This window comes from Apium graveolens, chromosome 6 (genome assembly GCF_009905375.1).
Source record: "Apium graveolens cultivar Ventura chromosome 6, ASM990537v1, whole genome shotgun sequence".
Lineage (NCBI taxonomy): Eukaryota > Viridiplantae > Streptophyta > Magnoliopsida > Apiales > Apiaceae > Apium > Apium graveolens.
The window spans coordinates 231,919,363-231,936,929 of record NC_133652.1 but is presented as its reverse complement, the minus strand read 5'-3'; the positions used below and the strand labels follow the sequence as shown (position 1 = coordinate 231,936,929).

The 17,567-nt window shown below is 35.5% G+C and overlaps 1 protein-coding gene across 3 annotated transcripts; it reads left to right on the top strand.

Moving 5' to 3' along the window:
* Positions 1-1,260: 1,260 nt before the first annotated feature.
* On the top strand, positions 1,261-5,472 carry LOC141667711 (F-box/LRR-repeat protein At1g67190-like). Of its 3 annotated transcripts, none has more exons than XM_074474309.1 (3): positions 1,261-3,266; positions 4,471-4,649; positions 5,146-5,472. In XM_074474309.1, exon 1 carries the CDS (start codon positions 1,942-1,944, stop codon positions 3,211-3,213), a length of 1,272 nt encoding a protein of 423 aa, XP_074330410.1. In that variant the 5' UTR covers positions 1,261-1,941; the 3' UTR covers positions 3,214-3,266; positions 4,471-4,649; positions 5,146-5,472. The 3 variants fall into 3 exon arrangements, with proteins under 3 accessions (XP_074330410.1, XP_074330411.1, XP_074330409.1); XM_074474310.1 differs by lacking the exon at positions 5,146-5,472 and having other exon boundaries at positions 1,261-2,959; positions 3,038-3,266; positions 4,471-4,792; XM_074474308.1 differs by lacking the exon at positions 5,146-5,472 and having other exon boundaries at positions 4,471-4,792.
* The last annotated feature ends 12,095 nt before the right edge of the window (positions 5,473-17,567 follow it).

Genomic DNA, 17,567 nt, shown 5'->3' with positions numbered 1-17,567 from the left:
GATCATGTTTTTTTGGTGCATCCATATATTTTTTAATTGTTCGTTAATATAATTAAGAGGATGATCATTTCAGAATATAGTGTCGCGATTCTTTTCATTTATAAGAAGGAATATGGTGCATTTATAAGTTTTTATTGTCCAATAAAATAATTAAAAGGGCGATTATTTATTTTTTTACATTTTTAAAATATCGGATAATAAGCGTGCGTAACGCGGACAGAAAGTTATGACTCATGCAGATGAACATTTTTTACCACTAACTATACCTGCTATGCATCATAATTAAAATAATGTACGTGTTATATTAATTAACAAAACATTCGTATTTTTACTAAGTTCATTTGTTATAATCGTTAATTGCTTAACCCTGAAATCATCTTGGCGAAGATAATCATGGAATTGATTTGAGATTTTAATCACGCAATATGTTTCTATAGTTTTCTTTGAAAATGACTGATTATATTTTTTGGTGCATCTTTATGTATTTGTATTTGTTCGTTAATATAACTGAGTTCTTCATCTCAGAATACGATATACCAATTGCTTTCATATATATAACAGTTTATGCTTAATTAATTATCGGATACCAAGGGTACGTAGTCGGTTAAAAGTCCGTCGCTAATTTTAGAATCGTTGATTTCAGAAGAAGCGAAGGGTACAACGTAAGCCGAATAAATGTAAGACGTATGGGTGTTCATGGGTTCGTTAACCCGATCAAACCGACCCAACCCAACCCTCTTTTAGGCCGGTTAAACCGTTTTAAAAAAACCCGTTCCATGGTTGGGTTAAAAAATTTCAAACCGCATTAAATGGGTTGGGTACGGGTTCAATATTTTTTCGGCAAATCCAACCCAACCCGATTTAACTTAAGCCTCGTTCAATAATTTAAATATAATCTATATAGTATTTGTAATTGTACATTATACGATATAAATATTTTCATTTATAGCTACATTTCATATACGTGTATATGATTTATGACATGATATACATTACTAAAATTTCAATTTAATCAGATTTAAAGAATAGTATTTTAATCGTAAATTCTACTATTCGAAATTAGCAATTATATATGGTAGTGAAACTTTTTTTAAATAATCATTGAATCCGTTCAAACCAACCCATCCTGAGCCAAATCGATATATGACGGGTAGAGATGATTTATAATTTTATATTTTATTATTTACATGTTAGATCGAAAAATTTCAAACCGATTTAATTGGGTTGAGTCGTAAAACTCGTGCAACCCGGCAATCCCGACCCATTAACACCCGGACCTTGAAATCTGAAGACCCCCCACTCTCTCATCTCTCAACTCTGAAATCAAATCATGCTTGCCGGATCTCATTTGTCCCCTCACTTAACGCCATTGAATTAACTCTCTCTCTCTCTCTCGTATTCACAATCACCCTCTTCTCATTCTCATTCGTCATCTGTCAATTCATCATTAATTTGGTTTTACGGGGTTGTGAATTTATGCCATTTCTTTAGTGGGTCAAGCTTATTTCTTCGATTCATGTACCTTTTCATCGATTTTACAATCTGGGTCGGTTCTTTTGTGTGTTTTTATTAGCTTTCTTTGTGTTTGATGCTTACCCTTTTGTAAATTATATGATTTGTTTTCACTTTGTTAATGAATTAGAGTGGGCATTTGACATTGTGCTCATTTGTTGGTTTAATGCTTTGTTAATGGATTAGGCATTGATTTGATATTGATATAAGAATATATATACACTGTGTGTAATTCAGATTCTAGTGATTGATTGTGAGGGACTTGTTTTGTATTGAGGGCTCGTTTCTTGAAATTAGGCATTATTAATGGATTAGGCATTGATGCTTTTGGCACTATAGGGATATTACTATATGCAGTATATATAGTTGACATCCTAGTGATTGCTTTGTGAGGGACTTGTTTTGTGTGGGTTTTGTGATTTTCGGGTTATGGAGTATTTACCTGTTGAAGTGATTGGTAATATTCTATCACATTTAGCTGCTGCACGAGATGTGGTAACTGCCTCTGCTACTTGTCGAAAGTGGCGAGAGGCTTGCCGTAAACACCTTCAGTCACTGTCCTTTAATTCTGATGATTGGCCTATTTACCGTGATCTGACAACTAGTAGACTTGAAATCTTGATTACTCAGACTATATTTCAGATCACTGGATTACAAGGGTTGTCTATTTTAATGGATGATGTGGATGAATTTAATGCTTCCACTGTTATTGCTTGGTTAATGTATACGAGAGAAACCTTACGTTGGTTATTTTATAATGTTCGGACAACTCCGAATGTTAATATTCTTGATTTATGTGGGCGGCAAAAGCTGGAAATGTTGGTGTTGGCGCATAATTCAATCACCGGGGTGGAACCTAATTACCAGAGATTTTCTTGCCTGAAGTCACTTTCTTTGAGTTACGTTAGTATTTCAGCCCTTGATCTTAATTTGCTCTTAACAGCTTGCCCGAGGATTGAGATTTTCTCTCTCGTTAATCCGGAGATTGTAATGTCGGATGCGCAGGTAATGATTGAACTTAGTAGTCCTACATTGAAGAGTATCTACGTGGAAGCAATAAGTTTAGATAAGTTTGTACTGGAGGCTGATAGTTTGGAAAATTTGCATCTTAAGGACTGTGCACTTGAGCTTTTTGAATTGACTGGTAAAGGGGCTTTAAAGCATTTTAAGATTGATGATGTTAGTGTTTTACATCTTGATATTGGTGAGACAGTTGAAGAACTTGAGATTGTAGATGTTAGCAGTTTTACAATCATTTGGTCGAAGTTCTATCAAATGATATCTAAATCATCCAAATTGAGAAAGCTTCGGTTTTGGGATGTGGTTTTTGATGATGAAGATGAGATTGTGGATTTAGAAACAGTTGCTCTTTGTTTCCCAAAGTTAAGCCATTTAGCATTGAATTATGATTTGAGGGATGACTTACGAGATGGAGTGCTTCATTATGGTATGCATGGCTCATCACGTTTGCAAAATGTAATCACTTTGGAGCTTGGATGGACTGTCGTTAATGATCTGTTTGCAGATTGGGTTGCAGGCTTGCTTAAAAGATGTCCGAACTTAAGGAAATTGGTTATACATGGGGTTGTTTCAGATGCCAAAACCCATGAGGAATGTCAGATGTTGGCCAACTTTACATCAGCCATTGTTAAGCTCATGAGGAAATATATGCATGTGGATGTGCAATTCGATTATATATAACAATCCAAAGCTTGGACCTGGATCAAAGTACGGAGACTTAACACTTGAGTCAGGTAAGATTATCTGCATGTCAAGCTTATCTTGTTAATGTTTTACAAGTTCATTCATTTAAATGTATTCCTTGTGCTTAGTAAAAAAAATGTATTCCTTGCGAAAATTAATGAGGTGAAAATTTGTAATAAATTGTTCCATGTTTCCGGCTAATGCTGATCAACTTTTTCAAAGTGAAATGATTGCTATATTGTTTTCTAATTTTTTTTTTTCAATATTTAGTCCTTTTATTTTTGGTTTTAGGTATAGTTTCTTCCTTTTTTATCTAGGTGCTGCACGCATTTGGACAATTATGTGTGATTCCAGATAATGTATAAAATTATGTACAAATTAGGGCCATATACACAAATTAGTTATGTACATTTTTATAATTAAATTTTGATAGCTAGACTATTTATACCCCCGAAAGATAATAAGACTACTTCACCTATGTCCTAATCTAAAGGAGTCAATAAAGTTTTTAAATATTTATTGAAGCTATCAATTTTGGTTATGCTGGTTCATTTCTGACTTGCTGAAAAGTGTTTCCGCTTTAAAATTTTTATATTTCAACCTCACTTAGATTTGTATTAGTAAAGCAAATTTCATTAAAAGGCCCCAATGCATAAATTAGCAAGTAATTCATGAAACACACTTGCATCGCAGACCAATCGAACAATTAGCATGCACATTATGATTTGCAATTTATACATGATAGAAGACACGCACACCTCCATATGTTGAGTTTGAGTAAAAATTTAAGTATGTTTTACATGATCATTTTCTAGGCCGGATGAAGGTTGTGCTTCGTTCCGGGGGTGTCAATTTTTGGGACAAACCGAAACTCGACACTAAAAAACAGTTAAATCAGGGTTGGGGTTAATGGTGTTAAGAATTGGCTATTAGTTCTTCTCTACGAGTCCCTTTAATAGTATAAAAAGTATCTCTGGTGACTCATTTGTTCACATTTATTATGCAGCCAAAAAAATAATTTTACAGGTCACAAACTCACTATAGTGCAATCTACTCCCTCGAGTGAAAACTTGATAACTAATTCATTCTGCAACTTGAGAAGAAAAATAGATCTGATCTTTTTTTAAGCATAAATATCGGCTGCTAGTGGTAGAGCATATTGCTTGTCGAATAAACCAACATTCTGAGTTTATGTGGAAAAGATTATTAAAACCCGTGTCTTCTTAGTTCTGACAACTTTTAATGCTCTTGTAGAAGCTCACTGAAGATATCAGTTGATTGCCTGTCCCAGTTTCCTCGTGCATTAGTTTGGTGAGTAGGCAGACAGTCTTGCAAAAAGGCGATCATCATGGACAATCTTGCAGCTTCAATTTTACTAGATTACGTGACTGAAAATGTGACTTAGTAGTTGATGAGTTAAGGAAAGGTCAAAGGTATTTTCATATTTGGTTGTTGAAATTTGTACCAGATTTTGGTCTGAAATGTATTGTCTTCATTATGCTGGTGTAGTATGAATGAACAAAATCTCGCATGCAATTTGAATTTTGGTCTAGGGCCCCAAGACCGATTGATTTCACTCATTGGAATTGGTTTTGAACTGTTTTTCGTGGTGGTTCTGAAATTTGAGCTTCTTTAATGCGGCCTTTTTTCTTTTTTCATGCAAAGGACTCTGTATATGATGTATTATGAGTCAGTTTCTAAACGAATCAAAATTTTTGTTTTCAATTATTTGACTTTCAAGCTGCAAATTTTCTTGCATATACATCAGTTGGAAACCTGTAGTTGAACTAGGAAGTCAATACTCTTAAATTTAAGATGCAGATGTTTGTTATTACTTGTTTCATCTTGTGATCTTGAGTTACAAGTTTATAAGTGTATTTAATATTGTGATTATATTGTTCTCTTTTTTATATAAGTTTCACATGTCAGGCTATACATCACTGCCGCTTAGAGGTTTGGCTTCTGCAACTATATTATGATACAGGTATTAAGTAGTTTAATTTTCTAGACCTTAATGGTTTAAGGCCGTATGTTACTCTTGCTAGCTCAGCAGGAAAAAGGCTGGTTTTGTTTCTTTCTTACGCTACTCTTGCTAGCTCAGCAGGAAAAAGGCTGGTTTTGTTTCTTTCTTATGCGTTAACTTTCTTCAATCAGTGTTTTTTAGTTTTGGTCGAACTTGACATGTATAGATTCGTTAAGAAAGTGTACAAGTACATGTATAGATTCCCATCGTTTTTTTTTATTTTGGTCCCGCTAGACATATATAAATTTCTTAAGAAAGTGTCAAGTACGTTGATATACAACTTTTGAGAAAGGTAAATATTGTCAAGCATTATGCGTGTCACATCACATGCGTATATGGAAGAAAAAAGGCAAATATTGTCAAGCATTATGCGTGTCACATCACATGCGTATATGGAAAAAAGAATGACCGTGCGTTTGAGAGAATTTGATGTATTTTTCATAAATTACAAAATTGACGGACTTTGCTTCATCGGTGGTTTTAGTTTTGGTCCAATTAGACATATAGATTCGTTAAGAGAGTGCCCCAGTGCATAGATTAACAATGCTTCAGAGTGTTAAATATTCCGTCAGTTCAATTCATTTTTATATATTTTTCTTTTTTAATGTTTCATTTAATTTTATTATATAAAAATTAATCACACCAACTTTCATCCACTATTTTTTTCCATTACACTAATTTTATATATTTAATATTAATTGACCCCACCATTTTACTTATTTTTCTTACTTTTTTTTATAACATTTCATTTTTTTTAACCTTCGTATTCAAACTAAACGTATACAATTCAACGGGATGGAGGGAGTATCATTAATGCTGTGCTCCCGAGATTTTTTGGGAGAAAAGAGAAGAGATGGAAAGAGAAGAGAAACTGTAAAAGAAAATCCCGAGTTTGTATCAAAAATGAGAGAAAGTGATCAAAAAGAAGAAGATAATATGAGAAGATCTTTCCAAATTTTTCCATTTTTGGGAAGAAAGTTTTGGGGGAAAATTATAGGAAATTTTCTCTCCCAATCATTTCTCTTCTCTCGCAAAAAAAATGGGGAGCACACCTCGAATTTTTTTTTAAAAAATTATTCTTTCTCTTCTTTTCTCCTTCTCTCTATTTTCAAACTCTGGAGCACAGCGTAAGCGTTATAAAGGGTAGTACGTGTATATTTTGTGTCAAAAAATTGAAGATCCATCCTTTAGAGAGAATGTTATGCATTCCTTTTTTACTTGGTAATTTTTTTTACCGCATAACTATTAGAATAATATACAGGGCAGTGAGTAGTGACTAGAGTATTAAACGCACACATAATTAAGTAGCAATACATAAATAAATAAATTATTTATTTGTTGGAGAAAAAAGCCGAAAGCTATGAGACCAAAGCTGGCTTTGTCTTCTTCTCTGTCAATGACTTATCTGCCTGTTTATGTAGTGGTTTAAGCTGCTAATGTTTAAGATATCCATTATCTTGAAAATGAATGGACTTGGTACTGTATAGTAGTATTTCTTAGTACTCCTTAAACTTAGCTAGGCCTACATATCCCACACAAATTTGCTTCCAAAATATCACTTCATCAATATAAGCCTGGTGGAAATAGGGAGTTAAGCCAAACTAGTATAATTGTTTAAACATGACCAAAATAGGGATGAGTTTCCCCCCAGCTAAGGTTTTGGATGTACTTTTGAAAATTTAGTTCAAAGAATTTGTAACTTTAGTTTTCATTAAAAATTGGAAATCCCGGGTAAGCTAAGTAACCCATGTAAGTTTGGTTTATCGTTGGCTGCTACTAAAAATGCGAGGACAAGACTCAAGAGGGTCGGTATCTTTTTTCACATGCTACATATTTTTATCTCTTGCAAATTTGATTATGGGAGAAAAATGGAGTGAGTTGTGATTTTTGACCGCAAGGAGAGGGTAAACATATTTGCCATAAAAGGATATGAGACAGATTGTTGCTGAAACACAGCATTTTATCTGAGGATACACTCTCTCCCTCTCCCTCTCGCTCTCCCTCTCTCTCTCCCCCTCTCTCTCCCTCTCTCTCACACAAACAGCATTTTATCCGAGGATACACTCTCTCCCTCTCCCCCTCTCTCTCCCTCTCTCTCTCCCCCTCTCTCTCCCTCTAGCTCCCTCTCTCTCTCACACACACTTACTTACTTTTGCAACTTGGCCAGTAGCAGACGGAAATAGACAGATTATGAGGAGAACTTGGTGCAAATGGGTTTTGATTTCATATTGGCAAGTTTGCTATCAGTAACCAGTCAAATTAATACGAGATCATCTGAATAGATCAAAGTGTCCTGCTATTGTAGTACATGGTGTCCTTGGTGGATACCGGTGGAATGCTTCACACTTGAGGAGCAGCTGCTAGGGATCTCCGCTCATCGTTTTTGGATCACTATTAAAGACCTCCATCATTAACGTAAAGCTTCTTAAGGTAAACATACTGAACTATGAATTAAATATTATTTTTCGCATGGATCCTGCAGAGGGTTTCGGGTTTTTTTTTAAGATTTAAATTTGCGTTTTCGCTGCGTTTATGTGCTAAAAACCCTTCACATCTTTTGTTGCCAACGTTTGAAGTTCATTCCGTTGAACTTCTCAGGTTTTTCAGCGTGTGCAGCAGGCACAGTTGGCATAACAGGTGCAGCAGGCACCGCATGTGGGACAGATGGTATGTGCGTCTGTACTACATGTGTATGCACACCAGTAGGCACCACAGGTATAATCGGAGGAGTGAATCCTGCCGATATCTGTCCAAGAAGCACACTAAACTGTCCAATGACAGTGTGTCCCACAGGCACATGTCCCGAAGGCACATGTCCAACAGGTGTTTGACCCCCATCAGATACTACGATCTGTGCGTTAGGGTTAATCGCCTGCTGGTGAACCCCATCAGATTCAGCGATCTGTGCGTTGGGATCAGCCATCACGTTTCCAGCGTTAATCACAGTTTGGTTCTCCATTGATCTGTTACTCGACAAAACAAGCAGATACAGATGTATCAGTCACAGATGTATAGAAATAACTTTAAGATTGTGAATACAATCTGCGATTAATACATATAAATCAAACAAGTGTGTGCGTGAGTAAACGAAATCAAACAGAGAAAGAAAAGATATAAGCAGAAGAGAGATCCTCGAGTCTAGTTGAAACTGTCTCCTTAAAGTTATTTCGCCAATATGAAATCAAAACCCATTACACTAAGGTCGAAAGGCCATAACCATCCACCATGCTATCAGTACCAAAACCATTACACTAAGGTCGAAAGGCCATAACCATCCACCATTCTCATACAACACATAAAAGCATGTTAAAATGCATAATCTGATCTTAACATATCATATTATCCGATCTAATCATAAAAAAAATGACAAAAATCAGAAAAATCAGAATCAAATCAGAAAAACAAGAATCACTGTTTACGGGCAGTAAACGACGTCAAACGCCTTACAGCCGAGTCGTTGATAGTTATAGCTATCAGTTTTGTTCAGACGCTTGTTTACCTATGGAATAGGGTATTCGTTTGCGTATATCGGACACCAGACCCAGATTTCAGCAAATCTGCAGCACCCAATTCAGAATCCGTATCTAATATGATTCTCATAATTAGAACAAACATAAATCATGTATATATCAGTATATATACAGATTACATAATCATCTTATGATAATACAACTCACATGAATATCATATATTCAAAACCATACATATATAAGCATATTATATCAACATCAAATCATGGCGAATCACGTACATACTCATATATCGAAAATAGTTAATCACATAAACGAATTAAAAACTTTTCGCAAGTAGCTCTGATACCATTGAAGGGTTTTTAGCACATAAACGCAGCGAAAACGTAAATTTAAATCTTAAAAAAAACCGAAACCCTCCGCAGGATCCATGCGAAAAATAATATTTAATTCATAGTTCAGTATGTTTACCTTAAGAAGCTTTACGTTAATGGAAAGATGGAGGTCTTTAATAGCGATCCAAGAACGATGAGCGGAGATCCCTAGCAGCTGCTCCTCAAGTGTGAAGCACTCCACCGGTATCCACCAAGAGATCAATGTAATGGAGGAGGAAGAGGTTGAGAGAATTAGTTGCCTCCCTCTATTTCTACTTTAGAATTAGGGTTTTTTATTTGGGTTGAGGCAAATAGGGTTTATAATAGTATATTTATAGGCAAAATTTTCAGCTGAAAATTTTCCCATAAAATATTATTATTATTAACCCTTTAATTGATTATTCTTATTAACCAATTAACTAATAATTAAAACACCTTTTAATCATTAATCCCTTTTCTAAACACTTTAGAAAAATAATTCTCTCACTTGATTTAATTTCCAAAATTAAATTCTTAATTAATAATATTAAGAACTTTTCTTAATTAATTTTATAATTAATTAAATCTCATTTAATCAATTATTAAATTTGCTAATTAATTATTTATTTCATAAATAAATAATTATCAGCCATTATTAATTAATTCCTCCACCATTAAATCATTCTCTTTTATGGTGTGACCCTGTAGGTTCAATATTAAGCCGGTAGTAGAAATAAATAATAATATAACTATTTTATCATTATTTATATAAATTTTCTAATTTATTAAATATGAATAATTAACAAATTAATCATGTTTATTCTACATCGTGAGGGATACTTCTCAACATATCGCGACTATCCGAATAATACGAATTCACTGCTTAGAATACCAAGAACCTATTCAGTGAATAGTTACCGTACAATTAATTCCTTCTACCCTGCAATGTCACGATTAAATACAAGGCATGGAACTTGTGTCAAGCCTATCTTATTTAATCATTTGCTTTCCCATTCACTATGCTTAGTTCTATTTAATGTAAATGAGAAACTCCTTTCTAATTTCATTCACTCTGGCCAGAGATTCCTGAACTAGCATAAGTGGATCAGCATTGAAAATTCTTTTCCTTCACTGGAAGGGGTAGATCCTTTATTGATCATATACTATCTTCGTGTACAAATTCCTATACCCAGTAGAGCCCTTATAATTGTCCCTGGAGACTAAGAACTAAACCAAAGCATAGTTCAGTGTACACAAGATGACTATGATGACCTCAAGTCTAAGGATACTTGTACAACTATCACTATGTGAACAACTGCTGACACGTGAGTGAACTCCATCAGTTGTTCAGCTGTGTGAGTCATGTTCAGTGAACTTATTCTATAATAAGCACCTACATACTAGCTATAGTGTCACCACACAAATGTCTATGAGAACAGACATCCTTCATAATGAAGCAAGCATAGTATGTACCGATCTTTGCGGATTACTAATTACCAGTTAGTAATCCTACGACTAGGAAATATTTAAGTTTAGAGTTATCATCTTTTAGGTCTCATTATTATTATCTCATCATAATCCATTAAAAGTTTTACTCTAAACTATGGTATATCTTATTTAAACACTTAAATAGATAAAGCCCACAATAAAACCAAAACAAGTCTTTTATTAATATCAATGAAATCAAAACAGATTACATAAAATTTATTCCTAAATCATCATACATGATTGGACTTAGGACACATCTCTTTCAAGATGCACTTTTATCTGACCACGTTGCATATGGATCGCTTCCTTAAGGAAGAACCTGTTGGGAACCACGGACTTAGGGTGTTACTACGTTTTACGATAAAGATTACGAAAAGAGGATTACCTTGTTAATGGTTGATTCCACGCTCTTCTATTATATTCCCAAATTCCCTTGAGCGAAGTGTGGCCTCCGTCTTCTCAAGTTATCCTCTCTTCTTGCTCCTTGGTGGCTACAATATGTTTTCACACAATTCCAAGCAAGAAGAGAATAAGAATATATATAGGCTACAATAGGGACCATGGATAATTAGGTTGGGCCTTCTAATTATATCTTGAGCCTAGCCCAATATAATTAAATATTAATTCAATCCACTAAAGAATTAATATTTGCACTACCTTTCCTAATACCGTAATTTAATTAATTCGGTTCCAATATTATTTGCTTATTAAATTCCCCATGTTTAAAATATCATATGTCCATTAATTAAATAAATTACTGATAATTTATTTAATTAATATATTTTATCCTTGATCATCCACTCAACCTTTATTTAATTATGCCAGAATAAATTCCACCTGCAGGGTTTCACATAATTAAATCTTTTTGAGCTTTCAAGGGGACATCATTAACCCGAATATTATCAGGACATGGATTCCTTCAATAAATAATATCCACCATGGATATAATTCCATCACCCAAAATATAATGATATAATTCAAAAGAATTATTTCATATATAAATCAAAGCATGTAAATAATATACACGTGTCAATTACTATTTCCGGATTAAGAACCTAAGCATTAATAATAACATAGAATCTTAGTTCTCCTTCTTAATCAGTATTAAGGGAACAATTCTAAATTTGATCCTGTTCAATATACACAAAGTATACTAGTATTATTTATTAGTCAATATAAACTAATCTAAATAATACTACAGCCATACCAGTGGATTGTCCAACACCACCTGTGCTGTGAACCTTATTATATTATATAACCGTATTTAACAATCTAATATTCTGTATCCCATTTGATACTAGATTGTTCACAATATATAATATTAGACAACATGTAAACATTCAAATGATTCTCAAATAAACTGGCCAGAAATAAATGTACATACTTCAAATAAATATTTTCAGTATACACTAACAATCTCCCACTTATACTCAAAATATTCTATGCATACATCAGTGTTTATTTAATCCACTATTACATAAAAATCTATGTGTCCATCCATCTGACTCCTATCGCTTCCACATGCTTGTCAAAAACCTTGGTTGGCAAGCTCTTTGTGAAAGGATTTGCTCGGTTGTCTTCTGATGATATGTGAGCCACAACTATATCCCCTCGCTTTACGATTCCTCGTATGAGATGATACTTACGTTCAATATGTTTAGCTGCTTTGTGGTCTCGCGGTTCCTTTGAATTTGCCACAGCACCAGTGTTATCACAATACACCGTCAAGCTCCTAGGCAAATTAGGTACCACATCTAAGTCCAAAAGGAAGTTCCTGAACCATACAGCCTCCTTGGCAGCCTCAGAGGCCGCCACATACTCGGCCTCCATGGTGGAGTCTGCAATGCATTTCTGCTTTACACTCCTCCATATAACGGCTCCACCTCCCAAAGTAAAAACATATCCCGAGGTTGATTTCCTCTTATCCTTATCTGATTGGAAATCTGAATCAGTATATCCCAAAGGAAATAGATCTGAGGCCTTGTAAATTAACATATACTCCTTAGTCCTTCTCAGGTACTTGAGTATAGTTTTTACTGCACTCCAATGTTCCTGACCTGGGTTCGACTGATATCTACTAACCATGCCTACAGCAAAGCAGATGTCAGGCCTCGTACATAACATAGTATACATTAAGCTTCCACATGCTGAAGCATAAGGAACTGCTTTCATGCTCTCTATATCCTTAGGTGTCGAAGGACACTGCTTCTTAGATAGAGCAACTCCATGCTTAAAAGGTAGAAAACCTTTCTTGGAGTTCTGCATGTTAAAACGAGCTAATACTTCATCAATGTAGGGCTCTTGAGATAAAGCCAACATCCTTTTCTTGCGATCCCTTATAACTTTGATCCCAAGGATGTATGCCGCTTCACCTAAGTCCTTCATGTCAAATTGTTTGAACAACCATGCCTTTACTGATGACAACATCTCAACATTGTTTCCAATGAGTAAAATATCATCTACATATAGTACTAGAAAAACCACTGCATTACCTTCACTTGTCTTATACACGCACGATTCGCTTGGACTTTGATCAAATCCATATGACCGGACTGCCTGATCAAAACGAATATTCCAGTCTCTAGAAGCTTGTTTAAGTCCATAAATAGACCTCTTAAGCTTACATACCAGATGCTCTTGGCCTTCCTTAATGAATCCTTTTGGTTGCTGCATATAGATGGTTTCTTCAAGACTTCCATTAAGAAAAGCTGTCTTGACATCCATTTACCAAATCTCATAATCGAGATGAGCTACTATAGATAAAAGAATACGGATTGACTTAAGCATGACTACCGGTGAAAAGGTTTCCTCATAATCGATACCTTCTTTCTGAGTATACCCTTTCGCAACAAGTCTTGCTTTCCAGGCTTTCACCTTTTTATCTAATCCCCTCTTTTTCTTGTAGATCCACTTACATCCAATAGGTTTTATACCTTTGGGTGGTTCCACGAGCTCCCAGACCTGATTAGAATACATTGATTCTATCTCAGATTCCATCGCCTTTTGCCAAAGATCTGCATCTTTGTCTTGTGCTGCCTCTTCGTATGTACGGGGATCATCATCATGTTCACCAGAGACCAAGTCTGAAGACTCACCCAAAAACATGAATCTATCAGGCTGTTGAACAACCCTCCCACTACGACGAGGCACTGGTGCGGTATTAGTGACAGGTTGTACATTATGTTGTGGTTGTTCTACTTGTACTACAGCTTCATGGGTATTATTTGTCCCTCCCACTAGTTCCTCTAAAATGACACTACTCATGGGTTTGTGATTCATTATATATTCCTCCTCTAAGAATCTTGCATTGGTGCTAACAATGACATCCCGATTCTTCGGACTATAAAATAAATATCCTTTCGTTCCCATGGGGTAGCCTACAAACAACCTTACTTCTGTACGAGATTCTAACTTAGTCGCGTTCTTGTTCAGCACATGTGCTGGACAACCCCATATTCGAATATGTCTTAGACTCGGTTTATCCCCGGTCCACAATTCTAAGGGGGTTTTAGGAACCGACTTAGAAGGTACTAAGTTCAGAAGATAAGCTGCTGTTTCTAAGGCATGTCGCCAAAACGACTTGGGTAAATCCGAATAACTCATCATCGATCTAACACTCTCTAAAAGAGTCTGGTTCCTTCTCTCTGCTACACCATTCTGCTGGGGTGTGCCTGGTGCAGTTAACTGGGATTCTATCCCATTTTTTGATAAATATTCCCTAAATTCTCCAAGCAAGTATTCGCCACCACGATCTGATCGTAGTGACTTGATACTTTTATTAAGTCGCTTCTCCGTTTTAGCTTTGTACTCTTTGAACTTATCAAAGCACTCAGACTTACGGTGCAATAAATAAACGTACCCATATCTAGAATAATCATCAATGAAAGTGACGAAATATTCATAACCACCTCTTGCTTGGATATTCATGGGTCCACATAAATCAGAGTGAACCAATTCTAACAGTTGTTTGGCTCTATTCCCTTTTGCCTTGAAAGGCCTATTAGTCATTTTACCTTCCAAGCAGGATTCACAAACTGGAAATGGCTCCACTGCCAATGAGCTTAAAGGCCCGTCTACTACCAGTCTTTGAATCCTCCTCAAGTTAATATGACCTAATCTCAAGTGCCAAAGATATGTTTGGTTCAAACTAGAAGGTTCCTTTCTTTTAGTAGAGTAAGAAGATGTGTTGTTCAATTCCCTAAATTGCAGTTGCAGTGCAGGTTGACTAGGATTAATTATATACAAATTGTCTTACAATGTACCAGAACATATAATTCGTTTATTCATCATAATAGAAACATTACGATCCAAACAAACATTATAACCATCCAAAGCAAGTTTAGAAACCGAAATTAAATTCCTTCTAAAAGAAGGTACATAAAGACAATTGTTCAAAACCAAAATCCTATCAGTTGCAAAAGATAAATGAATAACTCCTACTGCAACTACTGCTACTTTCGTAGCATCTCCCATGAACACGTATATCTCACCATCTCTAAGCATTCTGGATAGTTGGAACCCCTACATAGAATTACAAACATGATCAGTGGCTCCTGTATCTACACACCAAGTGCTCGTAGATATAGCCGCTATAAATGTTTCTGTAACTAGAGAAAGAGACATACCAGTATTGTTTGTCTTCTTAGGAAAATGACAATCTTGTTTCCAGTGACCTGACTGTTTGCATCTGAAGCACTTTCCCTTAGGCTTTTTCACACCACCCTGAACTCCCACTGCCTTCACAGCTTTCTGTGTCTGAGCCTTTTTCTTCTTCTTAATACCTTTCGGCTTAGAGGAAGAACCTTTCTCAGCCACATTCACTTGAACACTCTGCCGAAATAATCCTTCAGCTGCCTGAAGTTCTGTCAGCAGTTCCGCGAGACTATACTGCCTCTTGTTCATGTTGTAATTCAAACGGAACTGCTCAAAACTCTTGGACAAGCTCATAAGGATAATGTCAATCTGGGTTTCCCCGTCAAGTTCAGCACCAATGATCTCTATCTCATTCAGATGCGACATCATCTTGAGAACATGATCCCTTACAGGTGTGCCTTCAGCCATCTGAGTGTTCATTAAAGCCTTCATGGCTAATTGCCTAGCAGCCCTATTCTGATCTCCAAAAAGTTCCTTGAGATTAAAGAGCATATCCGAAGCAGTGGCCATAGACTGATGCTGATGCTGCAAAACACCCGACATTGCTGCCAGAATGTAACATCGCGACATCTCATCAGCCATAATCCACCGTTTATAATACTCTTTCTCATCTTCAGGAGCATCAGTAGCAGGCTGTTCAGGCTTGGGTTCATAAGTGTAAAACTTGTACTCCTCAGCAGTCAACACAATGTCCAAATTTCGTTTCCATTCAATATAGTTAGGTCCGGTAAGTTTGTTATCCTTAAGTATGGTGAATAGTGGATTAAAGCCCATTTTATCCTGAGAATCATGCATAAAAACATCACATAAATAAGGGTGCATTAATTATTAAGATCTAAATTATTAAAATTTAATGCACTAATATCTAAACACCATAAGCTTCTGGTACGCCACGATGTGTGACATGTATACCACCTAATTTTATTTAAATGTTACTTCGGTCCTATTACTAAACAATATGCCACGTTGGGGTGGACTATATTATTTTTCATAGCTAAGTGTATACCATCATCAAATCTTAAATTATTCGAAATCTATGGAACTTGGTACGCCACGATGGGTGGCGTGTATACCTTCCAATATTCGTAATTTTGCCTTAAATAGAATACTTCAATTCAATATTCATTAATGGTTTGATTTCCAGGTAGTGGAGGAGTCACATCGGTCTCGCTTAAAACCCACAGCCTTACAAGTTCGATGAACCCGTTTTTGACAAAATCTTCCCAAATCAGAAATAAAGAAAATTCGTATTTATTCCTTTCAAAATTTATTAATTTAAGAAGTTTGTTCTAGTAATTTTTATAACATTCTAGACACCACAAATTACATGCCACGATGGGTGACGTATATATAATTTATATTCGTCTTTATGTTAAATTACCTACAACCAATAATGGAGACCATGGGATTTAATTTCATATTAATTCCCTCTCCCAATTAGAATTTTTTTATTAAAATTGAGGAATTTTAAAATTAAATGGGGCCCTATGTTGTTATAATTATGTCTAATCATGCATTCAAAATACACACATAATTTTAGCAACATATAACATTTAATTAAAGCAATAAATAAATTTTATGTCCATGTCGTCCTGATTAAGTTAAACATGCAATTTTAAAAGAATTACACACATAATTAACGACACACATAATCAATAAATTAAAGCAATAATTAAAATTTAATCGAAAAAATTAAAATAAATTTTCCACTATTATGGCCCTTGAAAAAAAATCCAGCTCTAAAAAAAAATCTGCCCCAAGCGCGCCCCGACGCCCCCAGCAGCCCCAGCACCCCCAGCAGCCCCAGCAGTCCTAGCTGCCGCAACAGCCCCAGCAGCCCCAGCATCCCCAGCAGCCCCAGTAGCCCCTTGTAATCGCACAGCGGAACAACAAACTACCAGAATTGATTTCCGATCACACATAACTATTACAAAATATCCGGAACAATTACAAAAAAATAGATCTAATACAAAACTAATTTTGTAAAATCTATTCTAACACGATCAACCCTCGTGTAAATTACAATCACGATTAAATCACGTGGAAACCAAAACAAAAATTAACCACGATTAAACCACGTGGGATCCAAACACATAATTAAAATATACATGGCCATAATAGTGGATTAACAACCTGCATCAAAACCAATACAAGCAAAACACTATATACACGCATATATAATTACGACATGGACATTATATCATAATATGTAGAACCCATTACCAGGCACTTGATACCAATTGTTGGGAACCACGGACTTAGGGTGTTACTACGTTTTACGATAAAGATTACGAAAAGAGGATTACCTTGTTAATGGTTGATTCCACGCTCTTCTATTGTATTCCCAAATTCCCTTGAGCGAAG